Here is a 15119-nt window from a genome sequence, read left to right on the forward strand (position 1 = left end):
GTCTCTGTATCATCCCCTCAATTTTGCTGTGAACCCTTAAACTGCTCTAAAAAAAACCACACAAATTTTTTTTAAAGGAACTAATAACTGCATTTGGTTTTAAACAGGAGGAAAGGCTTACACATTTGTTTCTGAAAGCCTTACCACTGAAACAGTTGATCTTTCATGGTAGGTAGGAGGATGAAACAGTGGGAGAACAGCAGTTTTAATTCTTATTAGACTGAACTTGGTTAGAATCAACAGGAAGCAACTCTAGAGAGTAAAGTAACTCACTGACACCTCTTTGACTGGAAACAGTAAAGATCAAACAGTGATGCTTACCCTCGGTTCTGTAAATCCTCTAAGTTAGAGGCATTCCATTCGGAGCCCTGTGGAACCAAAATGAGAGGGTTAGGGAGCATTAGCAAGTGAACCAAATATAGTATTTAAACAGGAGTCCTGTGAGGGAAGCAGCAGTTTCTAAAATGAATGCCAATACCATCAGTGAATTTCCTCTATATGTCAGGTACTTTATGTTGTCATGTTTAATTTTCACAAATGATAAAGTTACCTTCATTTTTTATAGATAAGAAAACCAAGTCTCAGAGAATTAAAATAATTTATTTTCAAGATCACAGTGATGGAAAGGTATCTCTGATCTCTGACCATCCTCCAATCTAAGTTAAATGTCTGTTATTCTTGTTTACAGTACTCTTTTTTCAAAAGTATGTATTGCAATTTTTATTTATGTATGTATTTATGTGTTTATTGACTACCTCTCTTCCACTGTAATGTAAGCTTCTCTTGTTCCATATGGAAACTCCGGTATATTCCCTGACACCTGGCAGGTATTCAATAAACATTGTTGAATGAACAAAATGGCATTACTATGAATTAAACCTAGATTTCAGTCTAAAGCCCACACTCTTTCTAGTGCATTATGTTTCATGCAGGGAGTTGGGCTGGGGTAGGGCGAGAGAGGAGTGAAATAGTAGCTTCTGTAAAAAAAAAAATTGAGGGAAACAGGATACACAAAATTTAAGGAGGTTCTATAGATTATCTGGAAGATACATCTATTTTTAATATTTTGACACATTTACTTTCTCTCTTCTCTTCCCTTTCATTCAATATATGTCCTACTTTCCCCCCTGAACCATTTAAAAGTAATTTGAGCATCATGTTACTTCACTTCAATACTTGACCATGTATCATTTAAGAACAAAAATATTCTCTTACATACTTTCATTTTTACAACCAAGAAAGATAACATCAATACATATCTAAATTTCAATAATTGTCTTTAAAAATATACTTTAGCCTGGTGGGGTGTGGCTCAGAGGTTGAGTATAGACCTATGAACCAGGAGGTCATGCTTCAATTCTCAGTCAGGGCACATGCCCGGGTTATGGGCTTGATCCCCAATAGGGGGTGTGCAGGAGGCAGCTGATCAATGATTCTCATCATTGATGTTTCTAACTCTCTTTCTCTCTCCTTTCCTCTCTGAAATCAATAAAAACATATATTTCTAAAACAAAACAATATACTTTATATTCACTCAATCAAGAATCATACCTTACATTGAGTTGCCATGTCTCTATCTCCTTTAATTTAGAATAGTCCACCCTTATCTTTATTTTGTCTTTCATGACATTAACATTTTAATAGACTACAGGTCTGTAATCTTGGGAGAATTGCCCACAATCTGGATTTTTCTGATTGTTTCCTGATAACTAGATTCAGGTCAAGTATTCTTGGCAAGAATATTACAAGGGTGATGTTTTGTACTTCCTACTGCATCAAATCATGAGGCACATACTGTCACTTTGTCCCACTGTTTATCATGCTGACTTTGAATTCTTGGTAGTACCTTTGTGTCTGCTACATCCTTCTATTGTAGAGTTTGCTTTACAAGTAGTCATCTTTAGGTGTAAACAATCTTTGAGGCCATGTGAATATTCTGTTTCATAATAATCCTGTTATGCTTTAAAGTTATTTGAGTTAAATGGAATTTAGCATTAGGAGACTTGGGTTCAAGTCTGAAATCCCCCTCCTACAGTGGGGCATTAGACAAGGCTACTTAACCTGTCCTCATTTTCCTTATCTATAAAATGGAACTCTCCACCCGCTCACATAGTTCTGTACAACTAGTGAGTACCTTCCTCCTTAAATTACAAATATAAAGTTTCCCCAATTCCTTCTGCCATGTGAGAATACAAAGAGAAGTCTGAAACGCAGAAGAGGGCCCTCACTCAACCTGCAGGCACCCTGATGCCAGACTCTCAGCTCTAGAACTGTGAGAAATACATTTCTGCCTTTTATAAGCCAACAAACAAACAGGTTCTCGCATATTAAAATGGGAAAAGCTTCTCTTCATTCTGAATCTTCCTCTACACACTGTCCTTTCCCCCTTCCCTTCATAGCCAAGTTTCACAGAAACATAATCTAACACTTCCTCTAATTCCTCATTTCTCATGAATCTCAACCCACAGCATTATGGCTTCTGCCCTCATCATTCTTGCTAAGAATGTTACTAATGAGTTTTCTAATTGTCTAACCCAAGGGTCACTTTTGTATCCTTATCCCTTTGGTCTTCTGTGACTATCTATCTGATATGGATCATCACTCCATCCTTATGGAATTAGATCACACTCCACAAATATCTACCCTCATGCCTGGCACAATAAAGAGGATCAACCAGTTTGTTGAGTGATTAAATGAAACAAGTAAATAAAGCACTGTGAAAATTGTTAAGTGTTATTGCAAGCACTATCACAATATTACAAGTGAAGTGTAATTTAGCCATTTAAATGGAAGATCTCAAGGATACTGTTCCCAGGTTCCAATAAGTAAAGAACTGATCTTCCTCCTCCTCCTCTCCCTCCTCCTCCTCCAGACTAGAGCTCAGCTGACTTGCTTTCCAAAAATATGGAAGGTTCTGAAGGCTTTAGGCTCAACCTTAGAAAACCAGTTCTCACACCAAAGAAAGAGGCAAGACTACAAAGGACTTCAAGGAGACAGAAGTCAAGTAATAAAGGCTTGAGTGGCTAATATGGAACCAGGGATATGTGATCCCCTAACTCCTAATTTAGAAATCTAAATCCTCTGAGAGGAACTCTGAGCAGCTAGATGGAAATAACCCTGACATGATGGGGAAAGTCCATAGTTTTTTATCTACCTGTTTAGAGAAAATTCAACCTGACAATCTGAAATGACACATATCCAGAAACAAAATAAACTAAAAGCCCTAGCTACTGTCTCAGTGAAGCCTGTGCAATGTGCCTTGGGCTGTGGTTATGGCTGCTTCAAGTTCAACCTGAAAGAAAGAACTGGAGTCAATGTGGTGTAATTACTTTTCTGCCCTCAATGCAAATGCCATTTATACTGGCCTCCTGGGGGTCTTCCACAGATTCAACCTCTTTTTCTCTCTGCTTCTCAGGCTTACAATGTCTTAATTCCATGTGGGTTTTCACTATGTTCTATGTAATTATGCAAAGCATTTTTTAATATTCCTGAAATGTAAAATGAAATCTTGGGACTGTAATACATTTTTAACTTAGTTCATTTCCATCTTTTTACTTTTTACTCTTAATACATTTTTAACTAAGTTCATTTCCATCTTTTTCCATGTAGGTTCCCCTACACTGTACTCTCGCCCAAAGACCCAAGTGACTGATTTTTTTTTCCAATTGTTATCCTCAGGAAATAGCCCTGTTGGGGTCCAAATGTTCCAAGCAAAATAGAAGAGAAGAGCATATTTATGGCAAATAAGAAAGAGTGTATTGGGGTTCTCCTCAAATCAATACAACTTGGCACAATCAAGGACTGGTATCCCAGGCTATATCATTTTCATCACACCTACAGCCTCAACACTTAAATTACATTACTGTGGCAACCAGGCCCAAGATCTCTTTTAACTTTATCCTATACATCTCTAGTGGAGGGATGAAAATCATGAATATAAATAAAAATAGTCAATTTAATTATTGTCAGACTTATTCACATATCCACCATTTCTCTGCACCTACTGTAAAAAAGTAACCACCAATTTGAGGCTTAATTTTTCTTTCAAAAATAAACACTATTCTACAAGGATATGTTATGTCAAATTTTGAAAAATATACCAGCGGTAAAATTCTGACTACTTTTTTTTCATGAACAACATTATTGGTTGTGTGTCCAATACTCCTGTGTTTCCCTTGTTTAACTAAGAAAGCCGCCTGCCTTTCTGCAAAGGGGCTCTGTTCACATCTTGCTTTTTCTCAGCCAAATCGGCCAGCCTCCAGGAGAGATTTGGTTGGGCAAATGCTTCCAGCTCAGAGAAACAGTACACTCTTAAGGGTGTGGAAGAACTTTTTCTGGAAATAGTCTGGCTTCCAGCCAGATGAATCCTCTCTCCTTGCTGCAGATTTTCTTTAAACTATGCTCTACACCAGTGGTTCTCAACCTTCCTAATGCCGCGACCCTTTAATACAGTTCCTCATGTTTCGGTGACCCCCAAATTCATTGTTACAAATGGAACATAGTTAAAGCATAGTGATTAATCACAAAACAATATGTAATTATATATGTGTTTTCCGATGGTCTTAGGTGACCCCTGTGAAAGGGTCATTCGACCCCCAAAGGGGTCGCGACCCACAGGTTGAGAACCACTGCTACACGTTTCTTCTTCAGATCAGCTAGACACCTTTTCAAATAAATGTCTCTGTGTAGCGCACTGAGAGCTGAACATTCTTCCAAGGGAGGGGAGAAATCCTGCCGTCTCCCTTCACACAATCTACTTGCACTCCGGGCACGGCAGCTGTGCACACGATAAAATGATTTTGCAGAAAATTACCACCACCATTTGCAACTTGGATAAGACATCCTTTTCTGTGTTAATTGCTGGGGAAGCCAGCAGAGCACAGACTCACTGGAGAAGATATAGGGGGTTGGGCACAGGACATGGTGGTGCAAACAAAGGGAGAAAGCCATCAGGGAAAAAGTACAATAAGATGTTTAGATAATCTGTTCATCTACTTATTTTGTTGGATAAGAGTTAAATTTCAGGATTCTCTACTTTGATTTTTTTCTCAAATAAGAAAGATATTCACAATAGAAAGAACATGTCCATTCTCTTAAAAACAGAATTGTACCTGAAGCAGAATAGAGTTTCCTTTTTCCAAAAATATGGACATTGATACATATTAAAAATGGATTGTTCTTTCTATTTAGTACTATTAAAATTTGTTTATATGTCCTAAAATATACCATTTGAAGAGGGGGGTAAGAAGGAGGTAGTTCTTGAAGGGGTGGCATCAGAGACTGGGGAAGTATGACTAAAATTAAATAGATTGGCCAGTCAGATATGGACTGTATTCGATACTCATGTCTATATCCTTTTAGGTATAAAATCTAAGCTCAATGGAGAATTTAAGTTTATAGTGCTGGTCACTTTCAAACATGAGCTATTGTGGCTATGGGCACCTGCCCTTCATAAAAATGTGATGACACATGGAGACAGTTGGGGGCAGGGTCTATTTGAATGAGTGACTCATAAGTTTTCTATAGATAACACAAATATTCTTTCCAGCAATACAAGAGCAGGGAATACCTGAATCCTCATGGAAGTATACACAAAAAACAACAAAGACAGATACTTTACAAATGGAAAGGTCAATGACAGCTTTGCTGTATCACCTACATCCAGAAATAGCAATGGTCAAGTTAAAGTATGGAAAAGAAGCTCCCTTCCTAGCTCACAACTTTTCATGAGTAATTTCATAGCTATACACCACTATGAATCACTCCATAGTACTCATACTCTAGAGCAAGCATGTCAAACTCAAAGGCTAACACCAGCCAAATAAACGAGGCATGCTGCGAGCTTGACATGCTTACTCTGGAGTGTCAACAAGTTAATTCAGGGCACAAGCCTTCCATGACACAAAGTCTGACTGCTTGGTGAAATAAACTCTTGAATATTCGGGGTGAGATGATCCCGTTTAGTCAGTTCCTGTGCATTTATTCTTCTCTCCTGCTTCCCAGCTTCTAATTATTTCACAGTTCACAAATGTCCTCAACAGAGAAAGAAATGAAATTCAAACCAATTGAATTTAGTTCCTTGTTAGCATTTTTGGTCAAAGTGTATGGAAAATGGAAACAAAAACAAGGTTTTGCCCTGGCTGGTGGCTCAGTTGGTTGGAGTGTTGTCCTGTACACCAAAAAGGTTTCAGGCTTGATTCCCAGTCAGGGCACATATCTAGATTGTAGGTTTGATCCGTAGGCGGGACATGTAAGGGAGGCAACTGAACGATGTTGTTTCTCTCTTTCATTGATGTTTCTCTTTCTCTCTCTCCCCCTTCCTCTCTCTTTAAATATCAATAAACATATCCTAGGGTGATCATCAAAACAACAACAAAACCCATAGAGGTTTTGGCATGTCCCAGGCCCCCTGCCCCCCCGCCCCCAATTTTAATTGTCCTAGTTAACCTTGTTCCCATTACTACATACAGATAAAAACTAGAGCCTTTAACATTTAGAATTTTAGAAGCTTTCCCAATTTATCTATCAGTGAGGTCCTCTTGGGCTAATTACAGGTTACTGAATGTTCAAGAACTATGAAGAACAATTTTAAATCACTAAATTTTTAGTAATCACAAAAGTATTTGGAACTCAAAATGTAGCTACAAGGTTAAAAATGCTTAAAAATCCAATAGTCTCTCAGTCGTAAGTAGTTCCCACTTGCCCTGCTCAGATATCCAACCTTAAGACACATTTGACAGACTTAAAAGAGTGACCTTAAAGGATCATCCTAGTTGGGTACACTGTAGAACGCTATTACAAACTGGTCTGTTTTTTACTTTGACTATTATGAAAAGACCAGATGAGCTATTTAATAACCCATGCGGGGAGGGGAAGAGTCCTGATTTGTAGCATTTGCCAGTTTCCTTGGTGTAAATTTTCCCACCATACTCAATCTTATGAAATCACTGAATGAGAAATTGGGAATAGATGGGCATAAGCTCACCATTATATAACATCTCCACCACACAATAGACATAAATAAACATAAGAGCACAGATAATAGTAAAAAAATTAGAAACTGATGAGGTGTATTTATTACCTTTGTTTTTAATGTTGTTACATTTTATTTAAATATAGTAAAATTTAACAGTTGCCCCTTCCCCATGGGTTGGGATGGACTATCTTTGGCACACCACTTAAACGGGCCCCAAAACTTACCAAGAACACGTGCTCAAATATCTGTGTAGGACTGTCCATCTGACCAAGAATCACTATCATTTCATTATCTATAAATTCCTTGAATTCTCTCAGGTTGCAAACCATTTGCATTTCCAATTCAGTTCGTATCTGAAACAAAGATGACATATTATACTAATTTCTGTAAAGTCCCTCTGAACTTTCACTCATTCACTCACCATTTTTAGCCCCATACCTATCCCATTCCTAGCCTTGACACAATGAGGACTTAAGGTCTCTTACCTCTTTGGATGTGATATTCTCCAAATCCTTCTGCATCATAATCTCCCTTAATTTGGTTTTAATTAGTCTTTCTGTTCGCTCACGTTCAGTTGGTCTGAGAAGAGAGAAACAAATTTTTCTTAGGCAGGAATTTAATTAAGTTAATGAATGTGCTATTTGATTATGGTTCCAAATTGATAGGTTTCTATTACCTTTAAATTTATATTAGGGAGAAATGGCCAAAAGAGAACAATATTTTTAAAAATTTCTTTTCAGAATGTAAACGTAGAAATTATTACTCGAAGAGGTTGTACATGTCTAAAAGCCCTTAAATATATTCACATATATAGATCCATGAAGGAATAAAGGCAAATAAGCTACACTGAGTGTAAACTTTAATGGAGGACCATAATCCACATTTTCTCATCAAGTACCCCTGAGTACCACTTACTGAGCTGGGTAGGCCAGTGATGTGACCCACTATGGAACTGGGTCTTCTGTTGCATAAAATGCCACCTAATGTTTGTCATTCATTCATTGCTATGGTTTTAGAAAACAGGAAAGAGGCGAGAGTGATTTCTGCCTTCTTTAATGAGGCAAATTTGCTTCCAAAATGGGTTTCAAGGATTAACTACCTGGAATATTTCCACTCAAAATTCTTTCCTTTTCACAAAAGCTCTCACAATATCACTGTGAAATGGTTATCCCCATTTTACAGATAAAGGAAATAAAAAGCTGAAGGGTTAAATGACATGCCAATGATCACATATACTGGCAAGAGAACCAGAACTGTCAGCCCAGCTTAACACTCTACCTGCAGGATTATGTTGCTTCCCTTAGTCTTCTGATTCTTTTAAAAATAAAATTACCCTTGGAACTTTAATATGAAATCAAATTAGGAAGCTGATTCTCAAATTACCAGACAGATATTGGTTCAATGTAACTGGATGCTTCTCTCAAAATGCATTATTTCATATTATGCAGAATTTGAGTGAGGCTGACAGAGAGGACTTTCTGTCTCCTCTTTCCCTTCCTACCTACCCAAGAAAGGTATCTGCTCTGTGCCTCCTTATTTGGAGATGGAAATGGACTAAGCCTTTAGGCATCCTGCCTACCCTTGCTGCCTACAGTCTTATCACTGGCTGCAAAAATAGCTTTAGTAATCTCCAAAGATGGATGTTCTGACCCCACAACCTTGGGGCTCCCTACCACTTGGGCTTTTAGTTTTTCATGAACCCTGCAGAATATAGCTAATAATTATACCCTGTCAGTCAGCCCCTCAGCCTTCCTGAATTGACTAGGACTAAAATTCTTCATCATGTTCCCCACCATTTTCCCTAGACAATGATAATGGTGGAGAGTTACACACTTCAGTCTTCTATTAAAGAGAAATATTGGTAAAAAACAAAGTTTAGCATCTTTGTGCATGGTTTAGATTCCCTAGTTTAGCAATCTTTATCTAACTCCTTCACACTTGCTTGAGGCAGAGTGGTTTGGGAGCAGACACATGTAGGTTTTAATTTTAGTCCTGCTGCTTAGTAGTGGTGTGAACTTGAACAAGTTCCTTCCTTTCTCTGAGCCTCTTTCCTTTTATATAAAATAAGGAAAGTAACAATATCTGCCTCATGAGGTTTTATGAGGATTAAATGAGACACCTTAATGAAGTGCCTGGCATAGCACTTGACCTAAACTGGAGGCACCATTCAGGTATGTTCCCTTCTTCCCCTTCCTTGGATTTTAAAATATAAACTTTATTCACAGAGCATTTAAGTTAATTTGGCACACATTCTCCCTGTGTTTTCAGCAAATTTAAAAAAATTTTTTCTGGTCAACTTAGGGAGGAAATGGAAAAAGCATTACAAGACAAATACACTTTCTCAATTTCACTGGAGAAAAATTCAGAAAATACATACAAACACAAGAAAATAAAAACCACTGAAAATCCTTCTATCAGAGACAATCGTTATTAAAATACGGTGACTGATAGCTTTCAATCTTTTTCTATGAACAGATAAACATTTGTTTATTAAATTATCTTAAAACTGGGGCTATATTGTACATACTAAGAACTAATATTTAATGAGCTTCTACCAGGTGCCAAGAAGTACATTTCACATTATTTTTTTTTTGTTTGGGAATGTAGAGAAATTATGGGCAATTTCATTTTCCTCTTTTGTATTTTAATTTCCAAATTTCCTCTAATAAAATCATGAAAATAAGAAGGGTTTTCTCTCTTTCATTTAAGTCTGGTTCAGAATGTCCATTTTTGAGTCAGATGCAACATTCATTCCTCTGATACCCATGAACCAGCTGTAAAGCCAGAAATTAGTAACATTTCCCAAGATTCTGGAAGCCAAACTAACCCTTACCTTTTTTGTTACTGTGGGATCTTGAAAGGATTAAGGCTAATGAAAAAGAGGTCCTAGTACCAATAACATCCTTTCCATTGTTTTTCTGACTGTTCTGTTCACACAATTCTTGGAAATTTCACCTTTTCCAGTAAAAATCATCCTGTATAATAAGAGCCTAATATGCAAATTGTCCCCTCGACCAGGAGTTTGACTAGGGGGCGGGGCCAGCTGGCCAATTCAGGAAGGGAGGTCCTGGTTGGCAGCCCGCAGCCCCTAGGGACCCTACCCAAGGAAGAAATTCGTGCATTGGGTCTCTAGTTTATTATATTATCTGAATTAAGCCTTTTTTAAAAAAAATCATGAACTATTTTGGTATTACTTTAGGAATCTGTAGACGAAGGTTTAGAAGGTCAGGTAGTAAGTAGCTACTCTTCTTTCCCAGCTATAGAATACCTTGGAAATGCAGAAAGATCAACTCAGAGCAAAATAAACATCCTGATTAATTTCCAAAGCAGGAACTAAGTGTGAAAAAAATTTCTAAAGTAGTCACATAAGTTTCAACACACAGACCTAAGAGGAAATAAACATCAGCTCCACCTTAGGCCTTTATTTAACTCACAGTACACCAGGAAGATTTAATAAAATCTCACTGAGACAGACTTAACAAGACAAAGGTCTTAACACAAATTATAAAATATTGAAAAAAAATCTGCACACATATCAGGTTAGAATTAACATGAAACCTAAGTATTAGTTTTAATTGACTAGAAACATCTTTACTTGACTTTTTAAAAAAATCCTCACCCAAGGACATGCTTTGAGAGAGGAAGGGAGTGAGAGAGACACAGAAACATCAGTGTGAGAGAGAAACATGGATTGGTTGCCTTCCGTATGTGCCCCAGCCAGGGATTGAATTCGCAACCTTTCAGTGCATAGGACTACACTCAACCAACTGAGTCACTCCAGTGGGAACAGAAACATCTTAAGTATTGGAAACATCCTTTTAAAAGCTTCTCTTTGTCATTAATTTATTTATCAAACATTTCTTTCACAGACAATGCAAAGGCAGACTTTAGCTTAACTCCTTTAAATTCGAATTTCACATTAGTGGAATCTGAATTAATGGGATTTTATGATATTTCAGTTCTTTTCTATGGAGACTATATTGTGCCCAGGAGTGAAACTCCTCAGGCCTTTGCAGACAACAGAAAGAACAGGGTTCTTTATTAGCAGTTGTGTAGTGTAGATAATGACTAATATTGCTGGGTAAGACTAATTCCCCAAGAAGAGAGATTAGGGAGGAACAGTTGCTTGTGGCATCCTAGAGCACAACAGAGAGGACTTCCATGATCCTTAGCGAACTGACTTACATGTCAGTGAAGAGAGCTGGAGAGTCAGGCCGGTGGGACTGTACATCTTGCATGGCATTCCATTCGTTGACTGACGATTGATCTGAGTTGATGTGGCTCTCATAATAACTCACCCAGGTGAGAAACAGGCTGCCCGGGTAGTAGTTATGCATTCTGGCCACTTCACAAGCCTTGTGTAAACTCTGTAGTGCAGACCTGAAAGATATGCAGGGAAAGGAGCACTGTAGAATTATGGAGGTATCAAAAGGCCAATAATCTATGTGTAGTTCAATCTCTTCCAATTTTTAAATCCTAAGAATCTGGACTCTGGAGAATTTACTCCCTGGAATTCAAGATTCTCTGATTCTGATTATAGTAATTATCTGATCACAACACTTGACTAGACAGTTCATGCTGAAAGATATAGAGCAATATTAAGGTGGGGGTAAAGGGAAACAGGAGAACTGACAACTCAACAGTAAAAAACAGGTCCAGGTACCTATGAAACTCATGACCCCATAGTTGCAGTCATGCTGTGGCTATGCTGTGTCACCAGAGAACTAAAGATGGCAACCATTTGCTATAGAAAGATATGTTTTCCTTGGCACAGAATCATGTGACAGCATACATTCTCTATTATTCTTGGAAGCACCACAAAGATCACAGATAAATGTCCCTAAACTTTTAGGATATGTTCTTGAATGTCCAGGCAGCACTGATCTAATGACGTTTAAAATTCTTTCTGCCTTAGTCTCCAAATTTCTTTAAACCATTTATTCATACACTTGAGCTACTTTCTAAGAACAGCTCTGGCTATTCTTAGACTAATGAAATCTCTGACTCTGAACTCAGGAACCCAAGAAGAGTAAACAAAACTGAAAAGTACCTTTTTGGTTATACGCTTAGGAAAACTAAAGCCAGATATTCTAGAAAGTTAGTTACACAACAGCAGGGACCTTTTTATGCTTTGTTTACTGATGTATCTCAAGTGATTAAAAGAATGCCTAGTTCGTAGATGAAGCACAGTTAGTGTTTGTTGAATGAAATGTGTCTTATTAAGCTATAAACCAATGTCTTTCCTAAGAGAAAAGAACAGTATGAGAGAATTTTGTGGCCAATCCATTTCCATCTTTAAAAAACAAACAAAGTGATTTTAGAAGGGAAAGGTTGGGTGGAGGGACGGAGTGGGAGAGGGAGAGGGATGAGAGAGAGAGGGAAACACTTATTTATTGTTCCACTTATTTATGCATTAATTGGTTGCTTCTTGTATGTGCCCTGACTGGAGATGGGACTCACAACCTTGGCTTATTGGGATGACGATGCTCTAACCAACTAAGCTACCCGGCCAGGGGTATATCTTTTTCTTAAAAATGCCTTTTAATTAGTTTTTTCCTCATAATAAAAGTGATCCATGCTCATTTTGGAAAATTTAGGAACCTCAGGTGAAAGGTAGAAATATCTTGTAAAAGGTGGAAATGTATAGCTAATAAAGCATTTCATTTAACAAATACTAACTGTGCTCCAATTATGAACTAGGCATTCTTTTAGGCACTGTAATCTAATGGCCCAAAAATAACGATTGGTAAGGTTTCAGTAGAGATTTTTTTTTTTTATTGCTTAAAGTATTACAAAGGGTATTACATATGTGTCCTTTTTTTCCCCCCGCCCTTGACAGTCCCCTAGCCTCCCCTATCCCCCAGTGTCTTATGCCCATTGGTTATGCTTATATGCATGCATACATCAGTAGAGATTTTTCCAGTCTTTTTGTCTATGCATAGATCTACAATAAATATATGACCATATTCTGCATACTATTTCAACCTGTTCTTTTATTTTATACTTCATCATCAACATCTTTCTATGTCAATAAATATTCTTCAGTTAGATACTTTTCAATGGTTTCATACTTAGCAACATGGACATATCATAATTTAACTGATTCTTATTTTTCAGATATTTAAATTGTTTTCTATTTTTTCCTATTAGAACACTGACAAACATTCTTATAGTTGAAATTTTTGTACACGCCCATGATGATGACCTTAGGATACATTCTTAGAAATAGAATTACTAGGTCAAAGGGCATGCAAAATGATAAGGCATATTTGCAAATCATTCTCCAGAAAGGCTGTTCCAGTTTATTCTCCCATCAGTAACATATAACAATATCTGTTCCATGAGTCCTTGTCAACCCTGTATAATGTTAATTTAAAAATAATACCATTACCAATTTGATAAGAAAAAAAGCACATACCAGTATATTTTTATCAGGAAAACAGACTTTTCCTTAAAAACAAGGTTGTGGACTCTTTAAAAAATGCTTTTCTATTATTTAAAGTAAGCAAATTCTCAGAGAATTAAGTCAAACTCAGAGAATTCTCAGTGATTTTCAGTTTCATTATGCAGATTCAAAGGAAAAGCCAGCTTAGTGTAAAGCACAGGACATTCAATGCATGTTTTCTTCATCCGGAAAATACATGCTTCAAAAGCATATGCCACAAGCGCCTGGCACAAGTGCCCTAACATACACTCAAGCTTAGCCACCTCAGATACTGCAGCTGCCTACAGTAGTGGGAGGCTGCACTATCTTCCTGTATAGGAAACACCTGGTCTAAATGCTGCTTTGAAACACACATCTTTTTTTTTTTTTTTCCTGTGACTTTCAGTTTACTTCTCCCTATGTGGTACACCAAAAAAGTTTATTCTGTAGGAAGCTAACAGAGCTAGGACTAGTCAGTCTGCTTTAGAACATCAAGACTTGAAATAAGGTTACTGCTGAAACTTCACTGTTTAAAAAATTAACAATGCTTTGTACTTCTCCCCAAAATATAACTGTCACTTATGAACTTATGCTGTTTTGTTTTACTTGGTACCTGGGAATACATAGGTGAGTTGCCTTTAACTGAGCCTGAGTCAAAGGCAGTCATAAGTTTTCCATGAGAAATTTATTTGTGAAATATGCCCTAAATCTAAAAATCTGGTCTCAACACATGACCTGAAACTCTGTCCTGCTTCAATTACTCCATGAAACGATAAGACTGTTAATTGTTCAGCTGACTGTTTTAGGACCCCACCCACCTCAAGCCTATCAATCATGTTATTCAGGAGTAAATGATCTCCCTGGAGTCTTTTACAGGCTCCTTTATTTCTTGTTTGGCTTTCATCCTGTCCATTCTGTTCCTCACGAGGACTTCTACTACAAAACAGGCAACTGAATGAGGACCTAAAATTCAAATTCCTGACTGGGGGACAGACATCATTCCTTAGATATATTTGATCGTTTTTTTTTTTTTTGTTTTGTTTTTTGGATAATCTAGAAAAAAAAAGAGAGTAAGAGTTTATTCTGTTTAAATATAAGAGATACTTGAAGACCAGTTATGCAACCCCTCTAAAACCTGTTTTCTCATCTATAACAAGGAGCTAATACTACTCTTTTGGGAAGCTTATGTAATGATTATATGTAATTCATGTAAAGCACTAGGCACAATGCCTGACAAACAGTAAGTAAGCTAAAAGTGTCAATATACCAGCTGATGGTTGTTATCAGCTACAATTTTTTTCTAGGCTTTATTTGCATTATGCAAATAGTTTGACAAACAATTACCAGCAATTTAAATGAAGCTTTTCTATCTATAAGGTAACTCCATCAATGCTATCCCTGATTACCTTAAGAAACTGAAAGCTAATGCACGGTAGTAGTGTGATATTTAGACCTGGCACTAGACTGCCACTAACTTAGTCAATAAAATTCAGTTCTAACTGACTATCTGATTCATTAAGTATTTTTCAGAGTCTAAAAACACCTCTAAATATTATTTGTTCACCAATGTTCAAGGCTTTCCATTGTGATAATTTGAAAATTAAACTTCTAAGTCATCTTTAACTATGATGGCTACACAAACAGATCACACAAAATTCTATGTACACAAACAGATCAGCATTTTCAAAGAGAATTGTATCATTTCAAATACTTCTCACA

General features: G+C 37.1%; 1 protein-coding gene across 22 annotated transcripts in view; it reads right to left on the reverse strand.

Annotated features, from left to right (window-relative positions):
• SSH2 (slingshot protein phosphatase 2) overlaps positions 1-15119 on the reverse strand; it is a 225269-nt gene that overhangs the window by 29114 nt on the left and 181036 nt on the right. For 21 of the 22 annotated variants that reach the window (XM_036340834.1, XM_036340851.1, XM_036340850.1 and 18 more), the window contains 4 exons: positions 11162-11356; positions 7462-7555; positions 7201-7329; positions 322-368 (listed from right to left, as the gene is read on the reverse strand). In XM_036340834.1, the coding sequence (XP_036196727.1) occupies positions 322-368; positions 7201-7329; positions 7462-7555; positions 11162-11356 (465 nt within the window). Of the gene's footprint in view, positions 1-321; positions 369-7200; positions 7330-7461; positions 7556-11161; positions 11357-13263; positions 13334-15119 lie in introns of those variants that run through there. The other variant, XM_036340856.1, reaches the window with a different exon arrangement.

This window comes from Myotis myotis, unplaced genomic scaffold (genome assembly GCF_014108235.1).
Source record: "Myotis myotis isolate mMyoMyo1 unplaced genomic scaffold, mMyoMyo1.p scaffold_m19_p_17, whole genome shotgun sequence".
NCBI lineage: Eukaryota > Metazoa > Chordata > Mammalia > Chiroptera > Vespertilionidae > Myotis > Myotis myotis.